Source organism: Somniosus microcephalus, chromosome 29 (genome assembly GCF_052327205.1).
Source record: "Somniosus microcephalus isolate GS21.2 chromosome 29, FLI_Smic_1.0, whole genome shotgun sequence".
Classification (NCBI taxonomy): Eukaryota; Metazoa; Chordata; class Chondrichthyes; order Squaliformes; family Somniosidae; genus Somniosus; species Somniosus microcephalus.
In genome coordinates this window covers 12535818-12556343 of record NC_141015.1, presented here as the reverse complement: position 1 = coordinate 12556343, position 20526 = coordinate 12535818, and the positions used below count along the sequence as shown (strand labels likewise).

The following is a 20526-nucleotide window of genomic DNA, read 5'->3' as shown; positions in this document are numbered from 1 at the left end:
TGGGATTAGGCTGGATAGCTCTTTTTCGGCTGGCACCGACACAATGGGCCGAATGGCCTCCTTCTGTGCCGTAAATTTCGATGATTCTATAATAATGGGACTGAAGCTTTATGAATAAATACAGATCATAGATATGAATGTGCATGGGAATTTTTAAGAGGAAAAGTTCATTAAACCCAGAATGCTGCCTCGTTTTCAGAGATCAGCCTCATCTACGCACCTTCTCACCATGTCTCGCTCGCTCCAGAAAAGTACCTAATTGCCCCTTGCGTTCACCGATACTGCCAGGGTCGGTCCCTGGTGACGTATTTCCAACTCCTTGGGAGAATAGGCTCCAACTGATTTTTTTTTTGGTCAGCCGGGTGTCTGGTGTGTGTGGAAACTCAACACGGTGCCAAAGAGTCTCCAAACTAACCCAGCGAAAAATCCACCTGGGTAGAGTTTCTATTTGCTGATATGGAGTGCTCACTTTCTCCCGATAGGCCCGTACCACAATTACCCAAATCAAGGGACATTAGGTTCAAGTTAGCGAGACCCAAGGTCCCAATCCTTGCCTAGACTAAGGTAATTGATTCCTGGAGACAGAATGACTCCTTTTGGAGCAGAAGAATCCAAAAAGGTAAATTCTATGTTGAGCCTGGAAGGGCCTGGGGCAGCTCAGGTGGAGCAGCTATGGGTGGCACCCCATTACAAGGGCAGGTAAGGGCGGCCGCCACCGATGCCCCTTTGCAGCGGGGGGGGGGGGGAAGCTCCCTCCGGTCACACAAATGACCCCCATCTCCAGGATTTGGGACCTCTCACCTGGGACTAGGGTGTGTGGAGGTACTGATCCACCCCACTTGCAGTTACGGTGGACCCCCAGATATTTCGGGGCTCATACCGTCCAATGCGTAAGATGAACTGAGATTCTGTTAGTAGAAACCCTGGCAGACTGTAATTGGCCTGGCTGCTATTCATTCTAGCTGAGTGAGGTGTCTGAGAGGCTACAGAATCCACTGCGTGGTCTCTGAAGCTATGATGACCTGATTTGAAATTTCACGATATTTTGTACATTTTTTAAGCCTAACAATGTTACAATATTTGTAATCTCTACTTTTTCATGTCCTAGAACTAGAGGTAGATAAGATGAGAAACTTGAGAGAGAGGAAGCAAGAGAAAGAGATAGAGAAGGGGAGAGAGATAGAGAGAGAGAAAGAGATAGCGAAAGGAATACAGAGACAGCAAAAAAGATAGAGAGAAAGAGAGAAAGCGATAGCTAAAGGGATAGAAAGAGATAGTGAAAGGGATAGATAGAGAGAGAGATGTTGACTAATGTAAAGGAAAGTATCTCACAAAGAGAGGCAGAGATAGAGAGCTAACTCGTGTAAAGATAAGGAAAGCAACTCAGAGATAGAAAGAGATGAGAGAGACAGACAGCTGGCTGGCATTAACAGAAGGAAAACAGTTGGGGAAAATCCAATGTTAAGGAGCAAATTGAACATGTTTGATTACTATCTAGAATGAGATAGGATAGTTCCTTCCAGTCACATATCACCCCAGAGCTCATTATCTAACACACACTTTCCCAAGTCATCGATAAACATTGAGAGCTGTGCAGGTGCTGTGGAGCGTATCTGGTTCCCTTCTACTTAACCCGCGGTTCAGGTTCAAGAAAAGCATTTCAGGGTCAGAGAATAGAAGAAAGGTCTGTAAATATTTAAATCACAGTCTTGGTGCTGAGTCACAGCCTCCCTTTCCGCCCCAGAACTCTCACTAGCGTGTCAATCAATCCCTGTGCAAAGATCCTAGGAGGCTTAAAACCTCCCTGCATGAAACAAACATTGGCAACAGGTCCTAGAAGCTGATGGAACTGGAGTACCTGGGCCAGTGAAAGTCTTTGCAGATTATGTAATCTTTTGGTCCACCCTCCTATGTGCCAGACTTACCAAGCTCCACTTATTTGCACCTTTTGGTTTAAAATTGTTTCATATTTAATGTGTCCCGCTCGCTGTATTTAAACGGACTCATTCTTTTTTGACCGCAGTTTTAATGCTAACATTTCCCTGATGTTGTCAGCTCTGAAGACTTTCTGCATAAGGATCCACTATCTGATGGGGAGCTGTCGATACAGGAGCTCAGCTGCCAGAATTGTGGCTGCATTCTACCATCTGGAAAATTACCGGGCACATCTTTGGATTTTTGAACGTGCAATCCCAATATAGAGGCTCCACAGGATGGAGTGGCATTTGGAAAATCAGCCCTGTAGCCTCTTTAAAAAAAAAAAAACCTCACTTGTACATGGAATAAGATTTTGCAATTTTTTTAATTAAACTGCAGCCGGCCAATGCAGTGGACATGATAGTTTAGCCACAGAAGCTTAGCTACCCTGGTGCTATCATGAGGGGTTTTGATAGAGTAAGGAGAAACTGTTTCCACTGGCAGGAGGGTCAGTAACCAGAGGGCACAGATTTAAGATAGTTGGCAAAAAATCCAGGGGGCAGATGAGGAGAATCTGTTTTACGCAGCGTTATGCTATGTTATGATATGCAGTGCCTGAAAGGGCGGTGGAAGCAGATTCAATAATATTTTTCAAAAGGGAATTGGATAAATACTTCAAAAGAAAAAATTTGCAGGGCTATGGGGAAAGAGTAGGGGAGTGGGACTAATTGGAGAGCTCTTTCAAAGAGCCGGCACAGGCAGGGTGGGAAGAATGGCCTCCTCCTGTGCTGTAAGATTCTATGGGGGAAAAAATTGGGTTGATTTGCGCCTCTCGTTAGCGCCCCCGGGGGATGCTAACGGGGCGCAAATCCCCTAGCACCGGGCGTGGCGCCGCCAACGCCTCCTGCGAAATTCAGAAATTACGTCATTGCCATGTGCATCTCCCTGCTTGCGTCCCGGCCGCAAACTTCCCTTGTGCCCCCTGACCTATTGCCGGACGATATGTGCGACAGGATCAGAGGGCGTTGTGGCAGCGGCGGTGACGCTACTTAAAGGGCAGGTGTCGGGCGGCCATTTTTATTTTGGCTGACTGCCAGCACCTGTCCCCTTCCCCTTTTCTTTTCAGGGTGACGGCCGCGATCGCTCAGCTCGCACTCCTCTTGAGTACCGGGCTGCTTTCCCGGCACCCTGCTCCCCGGTGGTTCAGCAGGGCCCGGTGCGCGCAGCGCTAGGCCCCGCCCCTTTAATCAGGAGAGGAGGCCTGCAATGACGTGACACTACGTTCCGATGCGTGTGGCGGTGTTGCACATAACGCCGCGAACTTCAGTAGTAGTGCCCCAAGGAGGTGGAGCACTTCCAGCTCGACCTCCTGCTTGGGGCACTACTACTGAAATTCCGGCGGTGGGGCGCTAACTTTTTTAAGGTGCCACCCAATTTTTTTCCCCTATGAATCTATATCCTGTCAGTCATATTACAGAAGGTCCATGGTGGGTTGGGGGGAAAGTGAAAAATGGGACATTTTTCCTCTTCAGCATGTGGGAATGAAGCATCTGCTGGATGGACTGCATGGAGGAGAATGGGGAGCAGAGGATCAGACAGGGTCCCCGCACCTGACCACTAGCTTGCAAACCCTGCTAGAAACAGTGAATGTCAAACAATCTGCTGACGTTCAGTGTCTAGTCTCACATGACGAATGGGGACTTGCGTGAGGTACCAGAGGGGGTGTCAGCGCCTGTGGATCGACACTTCACAACAAGGAGCATTTTCATTTAAATTAAGGGAGATATAATTGGGCAAGTCTTTTTAAGGGCACCATGTCCAATGTGTCTGTACATGGTCAGCCCAGGTGTTGCTTTATAGCCAAGCACTAAATAGGACAATCTAGCCTAGTTGGGAAATGGGTGCCAAATGCATCTTACCAAATCTGTAGAAAACTGAAAGAAAATTGTGAGACAGAACGCTAATAACTGACTCACAAGACCGATAGCTACCTTCCCATGGTGAGCGGAGACATTCCCTGCCTTTTCTGTTAACCAGTTTTTTACCTCTCATAAACGTGCTGACTCTTGCTGGGGTACGGATCCACCGGCGTGCGGCCACCCTCCAGTACCCTCACCCAAGTGACCGTGGGCTATTACGCTATGGAGAGTGTCACAGCTGAGTTCCATCCTGTCCTCACCCAGTTTCCACACACTGCTGGTGGTCACAAGATAGTGACCGGGTGTGGGGACCCTGTCCAGGGCCACTGAGGACAGCAGGAGTACGTTCAATTAATTTAAGCTATGGTCATGGTCAATGCAAAAAGGTCTTGCCACTCACCCAAATTGTTACTTGTGGCTGTTGTGAGGGTATTTCTCAGGGCAGTAAGATTCAGTTCAGGGTCAGCAATGCTGTAAAACCTTGTCCTGCAGGATTAGTGAGGACCTTTACCGTGTGGACTCTCTCATTGGTTCAGGCGAAGCGGAACCAGCGAGACCACTGAGCCCCAGCAACATCTTCTAAATCTGTTTGTTGGCATCATGCTCCCCTCCTACCCTCTTTCCACCCCATAAAAGAAAGCAGAATATTTAGCCATCTTTGTTACGGTCCAGCACAAGCTAAGCTCCCTGTCATTCACAGCAATAAGAGGTAATTAAACAAGCCCAAAGTTCTACAGTGCAAACTTAGCACAACTTTTACAGAGTTCAATCTGCTAATGAAAGATAGTAATGGAATATTAAGCACGTGTTCATCACTCTGTCTCTTCAGTCCGTCCACTCCACTGTAATCTTCATCACTCACTCTCATCAGTGCATATTTACTGTGTTACTCTTCAATGCTGTTTCCTTAGTGTCTACGGACAACATTATTCTTCACTTTTATCTCTTCTTGTGCATTCTGTAACAGTTAGTTGTTTCTCAGTGCATATATTTTGTTGTAATCTTCAGCATTTTGCCTCTTCAGTGTAACCTTGTGTACCGAGAAGTCCCTTTGTGCGAACCCGCGTAGAAGATGAAAAAGACAATGAACAGAAAAGACCACTCGGACCCTGGCAGCTCATTCCCTTGAGTACCATGGAGCAGAAATTCCACTGCCGTTTCCAACACAACCCCTGCGGGAGTGTGGCGGAAGGGCGGGAAAATAGGCTAGGACTTGGATAGGCTGCTTCTTGAGCTTGCCTTGAAGGTTCCTGTTGTCTTCTTTGAGGGCAAAACCCGCCCCAAACAAGACAGCCAATGTGGAAGGGGAGGTTTGAGAGCGGGGAGTTCCTGTGTCCAGCTGCACTGGGACCCGCTGTAAGGTTGGGCGTCAGAATGCCAAGTGAAAAGAGGCATACCGGCCTTCTGAAGGGCAGAAGTGAGCCCCACAAAGTGAGGAGGGTTGGGGGGGGGGGGATGGCGGGGGTGTGTCCAGGCCACAATTGTGGTCTTGACCCTCCAAGGAAAGGTGAATATTTATTTTTTTCAAGTTTTAAATCTGACCCCTTTATAAAGGGGGTCACCAAGGCACAGCAAAGGCCAAGTCACCACAGACCTTCTAGCCTGCAGAGCGCAGCAGATACCTGAGAGGCGCCGCCAAGTGATGCAGGAACCACTGGCCACATGCAAATTAGTACCCCTAATTAGTACCCCTACCCCACCTATTCCATTGGGTTCAGTGCTACAGGGCGCAGGCAGGCACAATTCAAAGCGCAAGTGCTTGGAATGTCGTCCATGGCGTTTCGGAGCCAATTACTCACCCATCCTTGAATTAATGTTTCCGTTTTTACAACCCTGCCTGGCAGATTATTCCAAATGTTTCTCACTCTTCAAGTAACGAAGTCTTCCTGATATCCGTTTTAAATTTGAATCATTTAATTTGTGTGCTCTGGTTCGAGTTCCCTGTCACGATGATCTTTCAGCGTACAAATACAATGCATGTCATTATCACATTGTCTCTTCGGTGTATATGTACAATTCTAATCTTCAGCACGCTCAATGTACATATATAATCCTAATTTTCATCACGCTGTCCTTGTGATTTAAGTTGAGTTCCGGTGGTAATTCAATGTCGGGATAAACCCCAGCGATAAACTCAACGTGAACAGCGTAACCAGGAACACGCAACTCACCCCAAAACAAAACGAAAAGGCGTTGAATTATTCTCAGCATTTTTTTAAGCATTGTCTTCTATGTTTCTTTCCTCAGGCAGTGAATTTTTCGGGAAACCCTTACACCCATCCACAATACACGACCTACAATGAAGCCTGGCGTTTCACCAACCCAGGATTACTAAGTGAGTGTTTTCTGGATCAGTACTGCTACCTACTTTGTGTCTCTTTCTTCAGAAAGGCATCTGTAAAATGTGATCCAGTTTTAAGAAATATTTGACTGTGTACAACTGAGTGAGCAAATCACTTTATTTTAAAAAGTGGATTTGTGCATTGGGAATAGTACTGCTTTGATTTTATTACATGACTTGATGTTAGATTCGCTCTCCCACAAGTGCATAGCATTTAAGGGTCTCTTTGAACTCTTGCATTAATTTACATTTGGATTTCCCTTGATGGATCAGTGAGTGAGTGCACTGCAGAGTGTAGGACTGTACCAGACATGTCACAGCTTCAGCACTTGACCTATGCTGAGTGCCTGGTTCCATTCTTATCTATCTAATCGTAGCCAGAGAACCACCTGCAATGGCTTCTCTTCCCGATCCCGTGTCGTTACCTCTGGTGTCCCCAGGGATCTATCCTTGGCCCCTCCTATTTCTCATCTACATGTTGCCCCTTGCCGACATCATCCGAAAACATTGCGTCAGTTTCCACATGTACGCTGACAACACCCAGCTCTACCTCACCACCTCTTCTCTCAACCCCTCCACGGTCTCTAAATTGTCAGACTGCTTCTCCGACATCCAGTTCCGGATGAGCAGAAATTTTCTCCAATTAAATATTGGGAAGACTGAAACCATTGTTTTCGGTCCCCGCCACAAACTCCGTTCCCTAGCAACTGACTCCATCCCTCTCCCTAACATCGGTCTGAGGCTGAACCATGCTGTTCGCAACCTTGGTGTCATATTTGACCCTGAAATGAGCTTCCGACCACATATCCACAGCATAACTAAGACCGCCTATTTCCACCTCTGTAACATCGCCCGTCTCCGCCCCTGCCTCAGCTCATCCGCTGCTGAAACTCTCATCCATGTCTTTGTTACCTCTAGACTTGACTATTCCAACGCACTCCTGGCTGGCCTCCCACATTCCACCCTCCATAAACTTGAGGTCATCCAAAACTCGGCTGCCCGTGTCCTAACTCGCACCAAGTCCCGTTCGCCCATCACCCCTGTGCTCGCTGACCTACATTGGCACCCGGTTGAGCAACGCCTCAATTTCAAAATTCTCATCCTTGTTTTCAAATCCCTCCGTGGCCTCGCCCCTTCCTATCTCTGTAATCTCCTCCAGCCCCACAACGCCGCCCCCCCCCCCCCCGAGATATCTGCGCTCCTCCAATTCTGCCCTCTTAAGCATCCCTGATTATAATCACTCAACCATTGGCGGCCGTGCCTTCTGTTGCCTCGGCCCTAAGCTCTGGAATTCCCTGCCTAAACCTCTCTGTCTCTCTACCTCTCTCTCCTCCTTTAAGATGCTCCTTAAAACCTACCTCTTTGACAAAGCTTTTGGTCATCTGCCCTAAATTCTCCTTATGTGGCTTGGTGTCAAATTTCTTTTTTCTTATAATACTCCTGTGAAGCACCTTGGGACGTTTTACTACATTAAAAGGTGCTATTTCAATACAAGTTGTTGTTAGAAGATCTCAGTTACTGTAGCAATGCAGGGTGGCAGCAGTGAATACTGCAATTTGCCTCGATACTCTCTGAGCTAGCACTAGGAGTAACCAGCCAGGCTCCCCACGCCTGGCTGCTACCCGATGACCCTGCTGGTATGTGAAATGGAGGACATGATCAGGCTGCGCTGTGACAGCCCCCACAGTCGAATAGACTGCCAATTTTCACTTGCGTGTGGGCTGGGCCCCAAAGTGTTGTCTTCACCTGTGAGGCTCGACTCAATACGTGTCAACTCCTTCAGGAGAAGCAAATGGCAAAGGCCAAACAAGTCCATTTCATAGTGAACGGTAGCATAGTGGTTATGTTACTGGACGAGCAATCCGGAAGCCTGACCTAATAATCCAGAAACATGAGTTCAAATCCCACCACAGCAGCTGGGGAATTTACATTCAGTTAATTAAATAAATCTGGAATAAAAAGCTGGCATTAGTAATGGTGGCTGTGAAACTATCGGATTGTTGTAAAAACCCATCTGATTCACTAATGGCCTTTAGGGAAGGAAATCTACCATCCTTACCTGGTCTGGCCTATATGTGACTCCAGCCCCACAGCAAGGTGGTTGACTCTTAAATGGCTTTTGAAATGTCCTAGCAAGCCATTGACCTTGGAACCAGCTACGGACATGACAACAGCACACCCAGCCTAGTTGACCCTGCAAAATCCTCCTCACTAACATTGGAGGGCTTGTGCCAAAATTGGGAGAGCTGTCCCAAAGACTAGTCAAGCACAGCCTGACATAGTCATACTTTTCAGCTAATGTCCCAGACTCCTCCATCACCATCCCTGGGTATGTCCTGTCCCACCAGAGGTGGCAGCACAGTGGTATAGTCGGGAGGGAGTGGCCCTGGGAGTCCTCAACATTGACTCCGGACCGCAGACCCCATGAAGTCTCGTGGCTTCAGGTCAAGCAGGGGCAAGGAAACCTCCTGCTGATTACCACCTACCGCCCTCCCTCAGCTGATGAATCAGAACTCCTCCACGTCGAACACCACTTGCAAGAAGCACTGAGGGTAGCAAGGGCATAGAATGTACTCTGGGTGGGGGGACTTCAATGTCCATCACCAAGAGTGGCTCGGTAGCATCACAGTTGGCCGAGTCCTGAAGAACATAGCTGCCAGACTGGGCCTGCGGCTGGTGGTGAGAGAACCAACACGAGGGAAAAATCTATGTGACCTCGTCCTCACCAAGCTACCTGTCACAGATGCATCTGTCCATGACAGTATTGGTAGCAGTGATCACCACACAGTCCTTCTGCAGGCGAAATCCTGTCTTCACACAGAAGATACCCTCCATCGTGTTGTGTGGTACTACCATCGTGCTAAATGGGATAGATTCAGAATCGATCTGGCAGCTCAAAACTGGGCATCCATGAGGCGCTGCAGGCCATCAGCAGCAGCAGAATTGTATTCCAGCACAATCTGTAACCTCATGGCCTGGCATATCCCTCACTCTATCATTACCATCAAGCCAGGGGACCAATCCTGGTTTAATGAGGAGTGCAGAAGAGCATGCCAGGAGCAGCACCGAGCATACCTAAAAATGCAGTGCCAATCTGGGGAAGCTGCAACTCTCCTCAGGGTAGTGTCCTAGGCCCAACCATCTTCAGCTGCTCCATCAATGACCTTCCCTCCATCATAAGGTCAGAAGTGGGGATGTTCGCTGATGATTGCACAGTGTTCAGTTCCATTTCCAACTCCTCAGATACTGAAGCATTCCATGCTGGCATGCAGCAAGACCTGGATGACGTTCAGGCTTGGGCTGATAAGTGGCAGGTAACATTCGCGTCACAGAAGTGCTTGGCAATGACTATCTCCAACAAGCGAGAGTCTAACCACCTCCCCATGACATTCAACGGCATTACCATCGCCGAATCCCCCACCATCAACATCCTGGGGGTCACCATTGACTAGAAACGGAACTGGACCGGCCACATAAATACTGTGGCAACAAGAGCGGGTCAGAGGCTGGGTATTCTGCGGCAAGTGTCTTACCTCCTGACTCCCCAAAGCCTTTCCACCATCTACAAGGCACAAGTAAGGAATGTGATGGAATACTCTCCACTTGCCTGGATGAGTGCAGCCCCAACAATACTCAAGAAGCTCGAAACCATTCAGGACAAAGCAGCCCGCTTGATTGACACCCCCATCCACCACCTTAAACATTCACTCCCTCCACCATCGGCGCACCGTGGCTGCAGTGTGTATCATCTACAAGATGCACTGCAGCAACTCGCCAAGGCTTCTTCGGCAGCACCTCCCAAACCCGCAACCTCTTCCACCTAGAAGGACAAGGGCAGCAGGCGCACGGGAACACCACCACCTCCAAGTTCCCCTCCAAGTCACACACCACCCTGACTTAGAAGTATATCGCCGATCCTTCATTCTCGCTGGGTCAAAATTCTGGAACTCCCTCCCTAACAGTGCTGTGGGAGTACCTTCACCACACGGACTGCAGCGGTTCAAGAAGGCGGCTCACCACCACCTTCTCAAGGGCAATTAGGGATGGGCAATAAATGCCGGCCTTGCCAGCGACACCCACATCCCGGATCCAATAAAATAAAAGAATCACATTCACAGGGTGTCGAGCTGGACTTTTGATTTTTGTTTACACTTGGTATTAAAAATAGGTGCAACGTTACTTAGCAATTTTATCATTTGAGCCCTTCTAAAAGCCGAGAATGGAAGCTCTATTCTTGTGCTTGAAGCTACATTTTTTTTTGTGAACGGTCAGGGGATGGAACCATTTTCATTTCAGGTACCCAGTGCTAGCATCAAGCACTTTTAGCTCAGGTATAGCCCAGAAATGAAGTTCCGTCTACTCTGCCCCAACCTCAATAGAGCGACTGCATCATTTCCCACTTCAGTCATTGTCTGCGTGAGAGCGCCAGCTTCGACTCAGATTTGTGCTGTGGGTCCACACCAAATAGGAGCTGGGTTGCAAATGCTCTAACTCGTTTCACATAGGACCCTTACAGCTAGTAGACAGAGACACCTTTGTTTACCATTCTGGGCGGGATTTGAACCCAAGTCCCAGAGGTAAAATGATAGTGCCGAACCCACTACACAACCCATTCTGCTTAAAGCCGCTTTAATCTTCATGAAATACAGGCACAATGATGCTTATTCCTTCTTGCTCTGGTTGAATAAGCTTCAGTGATATCAGCAGTATGTATGGTATCACTGACACCTAACCCCGAAACCCCTGGACCTCTCACTGAGTGGTCAACTAAGCCACATTACAGCCAGGGTTTCCATCTAAAGTGCTGAAATGCCTCGATTTAAAAATTCTCATCCTTGCATTCAAATCCCTCCATGGCCTCGCCCCTCCTATCTTGGTAACCATGTCCAGCCCTACAATCCTCCGAGATCGCTGCGCTCCTCCAATTCTGGCCTCTTGTGCATCCCCAATTTTCATCGCTCCATCACTGGCGGCCGTGCCCTCAGTTGCCTGGGCCCTAAGCTCTGGAATTCCCTCCCTAAACCTCTCCGCCTCTCTACCTCTCTCTTCTTTCAAGATGCTCCTAAAAATCTACCTCTTTGTCCAAGCTTTTGGCCATTGTCCTAATAGCTCCTTATGTGGTTCGGTGTCAAATGTTGTTTTATGACACTTCTGTGAATCGCTTTGGGACGTTTTACTACATTAAAGGCGCTATATAAATACAAGTTGTTATTTTCTTTGTTGTTGAAATGAAGCATTGAAAGTGAACTCCTGGGCTGCAGAGGGTTAATAAATGTTATGTTGGGGAGCAGGCGGGGAAGTGGTTTTGAGGCCAAGATCAGCCATAATCTTATTGAATGGTGGAGCAGGCTCGAGGGGCCAAGTGGCCTATTCCTGCTCCTGTTTCTTATGTTCTTATTACATAATTAGAAAAATGTAACTCCAGAGAAATGAAAATTTTGTTGAAACCTATTGGAATGGTGCCAGGTGACATTGGGGTGCTGGCATACAAACTGGTTGGCTTTCTTGCACTTATGACTACCCAATCTCGTCCCCACTATGGGCGGTTGCCAAGCTGATGCCAGGCACATTACCCCAGGAGGGTAAAATTGGGGCGAATTGTCACTGTGCCACACCTCCCGAGCGCGGAGTCAGAGCAGGATCGGTGGAAGCTTGGAAATAGGTTCCTGAGAAGTGGCGAACAGTGATGGGCAGGAAAAGACCCTCTGGTCCATCCAGCTTGTCCCATACAACTGCGATGCCTTGTGCATCACAATATATACACTCCCCACCCCAACCCATGTAATCTCCTGGGAGAGGCCAAAACCCGGATTAAAACACCGGCCAATTTGGAGGAAAAAAATCTGGGAAATTCCTCTCCGACCCCCTTAGTCGACGGAAACTAATCCAGAAGACTCCTGTTGGTGCATTGCGCAGGCAGACTTGGGAACAGAAAGCTGACTTCCCCCACTAGATAACCAAATAAAACCCTGGGTGTGCACTGTTTGTTGATAAGCTATATATGTCCTTCCAACTGGTCCATCTTCTCCTGTGTTAACTTTCAGGTTCCCCTTATTATTATAGTGCCGCATCCAGGGGTGCTGCACCCCCCACTGCTGCCACTGCCTACGACCGCCACTAGTTACTATGGCAACCACATGAAACTGCAAGATGAAGCTCTTGGGCTCCACATTGTACCAGTCTAATCAATTTCAACAGTGGGATGAAGAACTGGAAACTTTAGAAAAACAAAAACTGTTAATCTGTGAGTGCGATTGTAGGACGGACCAGTGAACATCCAAATTGGACAACGTGGATCTCCCTGACTCTGGCTGCAAGTGTTTATACTTCAAACTGTGCTGCCATTGATTCATTTAGGCTTTTGGCTTAATTTCCCATTTCAGCCCCATTGGTTCCTTATTGACTGGACAGAAAAAAATAAAGAAAAGGAAGCAAAATATCTCCTATATATATATATATAGATATATGTATATGTATATCTTAATGAATGGATTGATTTAAAAACACCTTAAAAACTGCTTCAAAGCTTCAAAACATGACTCAACATTTGGACGAACTCATACTCCCATGTTTGACTTGGTAATTTCAATTATTCCAAATATATATATATATATATACATAATACAAGAAAACAACAGCAAAAGAACATCTGTTGTTTACATGAAGACCATGTGTGGACAGCCAACAGCAACATGACAACTGGTGGGCTACACAAGTGGACTCGTTCCCTGCTGCATCATGTTTACAAGACGGCGCATCTCAAAACTCTGGCTCAATGTTGACTCCTATCGCTATGTATGGAGGGCGTACCCTAACCCCGTCCCCCCTCCTTCCGCCCCCCCCCCCTAAACCCCCCTCCGCAGGGTCAGCGGAGGCTCCGGCTGGTACACGTGCCGTCTCCTTGTTGCTTCTTGGCTGCATCGATCTCCCTGGCACCCCTTTCCCCCCACACCCCCCACCCCACATACTGTAGTCACCGAGCTCCGTTGAGAGCTCAGTTCACGGCAGTTCTCCAGACACTTGTTCCTATGACACACACACTCTTCGGGAAACTACCGAAAGCAGTGCGTGCTCCCTGCGAGAAGCACCGAGGGCCACGTTTTAACAGTTCAATCCCCGACACACAGCGTGCAACAATTCTCAGTAAATGTGGTTGTGTTTTACTTCACAAGGTGATGATGGAAGGTTTAGGACGAAGACAGAAAAGCAGTTTATTTTCTTCAAGCAGACGATCTCGGAAGAGCGAAAAGGCCACATAATAGCTGATGTTTCTTTGTACTTTTTTTGCACTAGCTATCTGATTGTACCAATTTACACAGCTGCAATGGGCTCTGGATTTGGTGGGCGGCACTGAATTCCGCAGTAGGACGATATTGTAAAAACACTCCTTTATGAGAGAGAAAAGAGAGTCAAATAGGCACTTAATTGGCTTGTATTTTGAGTTTACAGTTACTGCACTCCAGTGGTGAAAGGTATTAATGAAGCCTGTAGATAGACATTACAAAATAGCTAAATGCTTTGGCGGTTACAGTAAACCCTGCCTTCTGACTACCTGCCAGAAAACAGCTTCCACATACAACAGAATTAAGAGCAAGGTTATTTTAGAATGATTCTGATGATGGGGGTGGGGGGGGGCAATATTCACTGAGCTGCCCAGTTTATAACTTGCACTTACTGTGATAGTGCAGATTATCAGTGTGCTCTCCACTCCAGACGCTGTTACTCTGTGCAATGACAGAAGAAGCCTGTGTTCTGGAGGTTGCTTTGTTCTGCGTCCTCACCACTTCTGACTTGCAAAAACAAACCTGGCGTCACACACACACACACACACACACAGGTCGGTACCGCCTAGCCCGGCTGCTGAACAATAAAGATTTCTCTTCCCCCACTAACCGTCCCTCACCCCCCAACCTCCTGACAGAACCCCAAACACGACTAAAAATAAATTACAGACAAAGCACAACAGTCACTGCCACAGCTCCCCAGCGTTCTTGTATGTCTCTTTCCTGACCCGTTCACGAAGGCATGTTCAACCCAGAAGCCAACTCACACTTGGGTACAACTTCAAAAAGACGATGGAGGAGGGGTTGGGGGGTCAGAGGCAGGACAGAGATGGAGGCAGGGGCAGGGAGGGAGTAGTCAAGAAAGAGACACACAAACGTTGCATGATAAGGAACAACCTATTGGGTGCTGCTCTCTGAAACAACGGATTAAAAAGTGAATGTAATTTTTATTGCAACATTTGCCAAAGACTCGGTTATTGTTAGGTTTTTATTTACAGGATGTGTATGCATTGATTGTAAATCAGTATTATAGGTACCTACTACTTAACAGATTTGGAATTTATATGGTAATATGCAGCTAAATCTTCAATATGCATATTATATGACAATAGGACTGAGTAGAATGAACTGTGGAGAGAAAAAAATAATCCCAGCAATTACTTATTGTATTGTTACTTGCAAAAAAAAGATTGCTGCTTTGTAGAATGATATTGCTTATAATGTGAAGGAATTCCTCTTGTGTATATATACATCACAGCTGCATCCATTAGAGAGTACACTGACACGACAGTGTCTTGTAGATTTACTGACAAAAAGGAAAAAAAGACAAAAAATGACTCCGCACCTGTTCTGTTAAAGTGTCTTTGTGCTTCCTACAATGTTCAAATAAAGCACAGCATGGCCCTTGATTCTGGTGGGCACACAGTGCTGAGGAAAGGTAGTCTTTCACACTGGACTTTTTTTTTGTTTTCGTTTTGTTTTATGAAATGAGAGAAAAAAGTTTTTTTTTTTAAAGATTCATCACTATGCAAATTTAAAGAAATGCTGTGCTTTTTTTTTCCTGTTGCTGTGCTACTCTGATATCCAATCTCACCTTCCTTTCTTGTGAAACACACACACACTGTCAGATGTGCTTGGTAGAATGAACAGGGTGTTGTGACATTATCCGCTTCTGGAGACTGTTTGATCACAGAGATCGCTTCATCGTGATTCGCCATTCCCACGTTCGTCGTGATGTGGACCTGCGTTCTGACCGAGGCATCGGTGCCCGCCCGCACCTCCGTCGGAGCTGCTTGTTAAAAAAAAAAAAATCCGTGACCATTAGATGTTTAGTGACAAAAAAAAACCCAGCAGAGATCATTGTGATCGACTCTTGCATGCTGTTATCACACTTGCTTACCCAATGGGGTCGGGTGGAGGGGGAAGGGTGGGAAAGCCTGGGGGGGTGGGGTGGGAGGGGAGGGAGGGAGAGAGGGGGAGAAGTTGGGACAAACTTTTGGAGAATAAAAAAAGCTCACTTGTCTCACTGCGAACAAAATACAGATCATGTGATTTAAAGCTTTAATCAGATGGACTGAGAAAGATGTTTTAAATTTTAAAAAATGGTACTTCTTGGGGATAATTTTAAAAATACATTCAAAGGAAACTCCATTTTTACTTGAGACTAAACTGTATACTGCTGAACTTCCCGTGGCGGGGTGGGTGGGGGGTGGGGGGGGAGACGGGGGGTGGGGGGGGTTGGTGGTAGATGCCATCGCAGCCCAGCAAGAAGTGCGAGGAGCAGAGCGGGTGGGCAGCCTGCAGTCAGGGAGCTGGGAGTGTTGACAAGGCAGGTGCCTTCATTCAGTACCTATCGATTGGCTCTCCCTTTGCAAAGCTGACAGTAGGGGCATGGCGATGTCACTGCTCTTAAGGGACAATTTGGGAGGTCTACAAACTGACCCATGTGGCTCTCATTAATGGTTCGATTCTGTTCAGATTCTTTTGTGCACATAAGAAATAAAAAATTTTTGTATGTCTCCTCAGAGTTTTGCCTCGATTATTAATTGGATTCCTTTTGTATCGGATGGTACCAGCGACAAATATTCGGCAAAAATACTAGTTCTGGGGATTACTTCCTGCCCATTGATGCCATTGCAAGAGTCATGTCTACTTAGTGGGAGGGTGCTCTCAAGGTTCCCGTGTCTCGCTACTTACACCACATTTAGAAATAGACGCGGTCTAATCCACGTTCCCATTGGGCTGCACAGCCGCGCAGCGCTCTGCAGGTCCCGCGCAGCCGGTGAAGCGACTTTTTAATAGAAAACAACGCACATGCGTGGAACTTTGAATGGCCCACGCAGCCAGTTAATGGGGCCAATACAATAGCAAAATACTGCGGATGCTGGAAATCCGAAATAACAACAGAAAACGCTGGAAAAACTCAGCAGGCCAGGCAGCATCCGTGGAGAGAGAAACAGAGTTAACGGTTCAGGTCGAACACCTTTCGTCAGAACTGGAAAGAAGCAGGAAATGGAGCAGATTTAAATGCAAGTTTAGGGGGCTGGGAAATGGGGGAGAGGATGAAAGAACAGTTAAAGGGACCGCCTGGGCCAAATCAAAATTAGAGGGAAGATTGGGTCTAATGTCTCAGTGCTTCAACACCATCATCTCATCAATTGCACGAGATGCAAAATATTTATTAGTTTTGCATCCAGTTTTCTCCCCCATTCCTCTTGTGAATGCATTTCATGCTCGGCTGCACCTGTTTTTCATGTCGATCCTAGATAGTGAGTGCAAAGGGCAGCTGGATCACATAATAAGGCTTTATAGATGAGTCTCACCCGGGGTCCCCAGCTACACACTTTCCAGCATCAGGACCTGAGCAGTGGTGAGGAGCAAGAACCCTGGCGGATGTTTCCCCCTCCCTAACGCCAAGGAGCGGAGACCAATTGTAGAACCTTTGGCACTGCAGCAAAAGTAGGGGCAACAGGGAATGCAGGGGCAACAGGGAAAGAGAGTCAGTAGAAGCTCATATCTGGGTAAAAGCCCAGGATGAGTGATCTAATCTTCTCTAAGGAGCAATGTAAGGAAGTGTAAGCTAAAGAGGGAGGTAATTAGAGAGGCATGCTAATACTACATCCAGATTTGCAGGCTGCCTCCACCCTGTAGCAGTAAGTTTCAGGATCCATTACTTTTTTCCCTGCAGGGTTATTCCAGACGGTTGGAGGAGATCACAGCAGTACTGGTCAAGGTGCCATGTCCATCTGCATTCAGGATACAACAGATGCATTGCTTTGGCAACCTGGCAGGCCCATTCAATCTTCTAAAAATGTGGAGAAATAGTTGGCAACAGCACACAAACTGATGCCATTGTAAGCTTCTGCAGAGTGCTCAATGCGTTGGACTGCACCCATGTAAAAATAAAAGGCGTTGTTTGTCAACATCATGACATGCACGAACCACAATGTTTTCCATTCTTCAACATGCAGAGGGTGAATGATACCTGGAAAAAAGCTCCCAAGGTCAATACGTGACTCCTTCACCTTTAGCTGCTCTCCTGTGTCACGCATTTGAATAGGACAACCAGCTGCTTCTGTCGGTTATGACTTGAAACCAGAGCGTATGTCCTGGCCAATATTTATCCCTCAACCAACATCATTAAAAACAGATTATCTGGTCATTATCACATTGCTGTTTGTGGGGCCTTGCTGTGTGCAAATTGGCTGCCGCGTTTTCTACATTGCAACAGTGACCACACTTCAGAAAGTATTTAATTGGCTCTAAAGCGCTTTGGGACATGCAGAGGTCATGAAAGGCACTATATAAATGCAAGTCTTTATTCACCAGCTAGGTGGAGTGGATTGCCCATGCCTTATAGAACCTGCCTGAATCAATACAATGGAAATTGGGCAGGTTCTATAACGGGCATGGGGTTCCCTCTGCCCGATTACCAACCATGTGGCGAAGACCAAAATTTACCCCATAGTGTTCTTACCCAATACAAGAAAATGTTTCTTCAATATTGACTGCACCAAGACAATCAAGAAGATAGAAAGCGGCCTCATTATAGGACACCAGTCTGTTACAAACCACAATGTTCAATAGCACAAATCAATATGCCTTGAGGTCCTATGACTTAAAACCTACATTCTATTAACAACACAAAACAGATATTACAATAGCAAAATACTGCGGATGCTGGAAATCTGAAATAACAACAGAAAATGCTGAAACCACTCAGCAGGTCAGGCAGCATCGAGGAGAGAAAAACGGAGTCAACGTTTTGAGTCGGGGACCCTTCGTCAGAACTGGAAAAGGTTGGAGAAGAGAGATTTTTAAGCAGGGGCAGGAAGGAGGGGAGGAAAGTACAAAGGGACGGTCTGTGATAGGATGGAAGGCAGGAGAGATTGACTGACACAAGGGATGATGGTGCGAGGCAAAAGGAGAGGTAATGGGACAAGTTAAGAAACAAAAGATGACTCTAGATGAGGTGTGAATGATGATGGCAGCATTATTAACTGCTACTACATGAGAAAACAAGAGAGAAAAAAATATAAAGAAATACAAGGGCCGAGGTTATAGTCTGAAATTGGTGAACTCAATGTTAAGTCCAGAAGGCTGTAAAGTGCCGAATAGAAAGTTGAGGTGCTGTTCCTCTAGCTTACGTTGAGCTTACAAAAGAGATATTGTTTGAAGTTTTAGATTACAAAACTAAAGTACAATGAGGTACTGGATGACAAAACTGATATTTGATATCTCAAAACAATTAGCCTGTCCTGGAGCTTTGAAATACAACCGCAAAGGTAAACAAGTGCATTTACATTAAAATTTCCCCCATTATAAAAATAGTACACCTGCATACTTTTCCTGTCTTGTCATGTCATGCTTAGGTGTCGGCCTTGGCTCAGTGGTAGCACTCTCACCTCTGAGTCTTGAAAGTTGTGGGTTCAAGTCACATCAAGTCACACTCCAAAGACTTGAGCACAACAAATCCAGGCTGACACTTCCAGTGCAGTGCTGAGGGAGTGCTGCACTGTTGGAGGTACCGTCCTTCAGATGAAACATGGGTGGATGTAAAAGATCCTGTGACACTACTTGAAGAAGAGCAGGGGTGTTCTCCCCGGTGTCCTGGCCAATATCTATCCCTCAATCAACATAACAAAAACAGATGATCTGGTCATTATCACATCGCTGCTTGTGGGAGCTTGCTGTGCGCAAATTGGCTGCCGCGTTTCCTACATTACAACAGTGGCTACATTCCAAAAAGTACTTCTTTGGCTGTAAAGCGCTTTGCGATGTCCTGAGTTCGTGAAAGGTGCAGTTTAAATTTATTTCTGTGCAATCATACACTTTCCTGTCACATTTCCGTCACACTTGGCTGGGGTCGCTGATGTGAACTTTAGGCCAATTTATGGAAAATGCATAACCAATTTTTTTTCAAATCCTTTTAGCTGCAATGAATCAGAGTGTGATTATTACTAACATTGAAGAAAGTGAACTAATTAAAAAAAAATGGGAACTCAACCAATTAAATCACTCAAAATAATCGAAATACATTCATTCACCAAAACCAGAGTGACTGCTGCCAATGAACCGGAAGCTGCGCAGAAGCATTCTGCGCATAAATGTCAGATCCCAAATTTTAAAAAGTTACATCCACCCCAACAGACAGAGGAGCTGATGACGATCAGCACACTCGGCAAGAGTACAATAAAACCCTCACAAGCCGACAACATCCTAATATCACCATCAAGTCATATTACAGACCTCACAATACCTGAAATGTCCATCCCCTAACCTGTGGGACATCCGGCGAGAACAACCCCAAAAAAAACCCACAGGAACTGCGCCACGCAACTATTAGAAAAAAGTATACATTTCACAGTGACCGGATCGGACGTACCCATAAAATTGTGTTTGGCTCCTTTGAATTATTTCATTAAACAGTGTTTTGTTGCAGTTCTGATCATGGCCAAGGAGCCTGGGACACTCAAGTTCGTGTTTTGCTGGGACAAATTGTTGTGCTGAGCTCAGTCCACTTGCCCGCCACGGCCACGCTTTAAGATCAATGGAACTCAACATCAGACTAAATTTTCGTCCTAATTGCTGATTACCATAATTTGAATTTCCCTGAAGGTGCTAAAGTGCAAGGATTGTCCACTGTAGTTGCGGCTCCAACCCACGACCTTGGCATTTCCCGAGCCTGTTTTGTCAGATAAGGACCAGACGTTGGTCTTTTGCACCACTAGGAACATCGGGGATTGTTTTGGTGAAAAGGTGAGAACAGGCGCTAAATGGATGCGGTGCCTGTTTGAAAGTCTGGTTTTAGCGCGCAATTTTGGTCCTAGTTGCTGATGACCATAATGTGAACTTGCCTGGAGGTGCTAAAACGGAGACACCTGCAGGCTTAGCACTCAAGTGCTGATCAGACGCAATGTTGGTGGAGCAGTATATGTGGGCTCCACTCACCCACTTCCACTCAAGGTGCGGAGCGGAGCGGGGTGGCTGACACACAACAGCATGATGCAGGCTGAGTGTCAGCTGTGGCTCAGTGGGCAGCACCCTCGCCTCTGAGTCAGAAGGT

General features: G+C 46.7%; 1 protein-coding gene across 2 annotated transcripts in view; it reads left to right on the top strand.

The window, feature by feature from the left end:
• Window positions 1-14970, top strand: part of LOC147098473 (paired box protein Pax-2-like) — a 473205-nt gene extending 458235 nt beyond the window's left edge. Inside the window, exons 9-10 of one of the 2 annotated variants that reach the window (XM_085970221.1) lie at window positions 6084-6171; window positions 12241-14970. In XM_085970221.1, coding sequence (XP_085826347.1) covers window positions 6084-6171; window positions 12241-12362 — 210 coding nt within the window. In that variant the 3' untranslated portion in view covers window positions 12363-14970. Of the gene's footprint in view, window positions 1-6083; window positions 6172-12221 lie in introns of both variants that reach the window. The other variant, XM_085970220.1, reaches the window with a different exon arrangement.
• Window positions 14971-20526: the final 5556 nt, after the last annotated feature.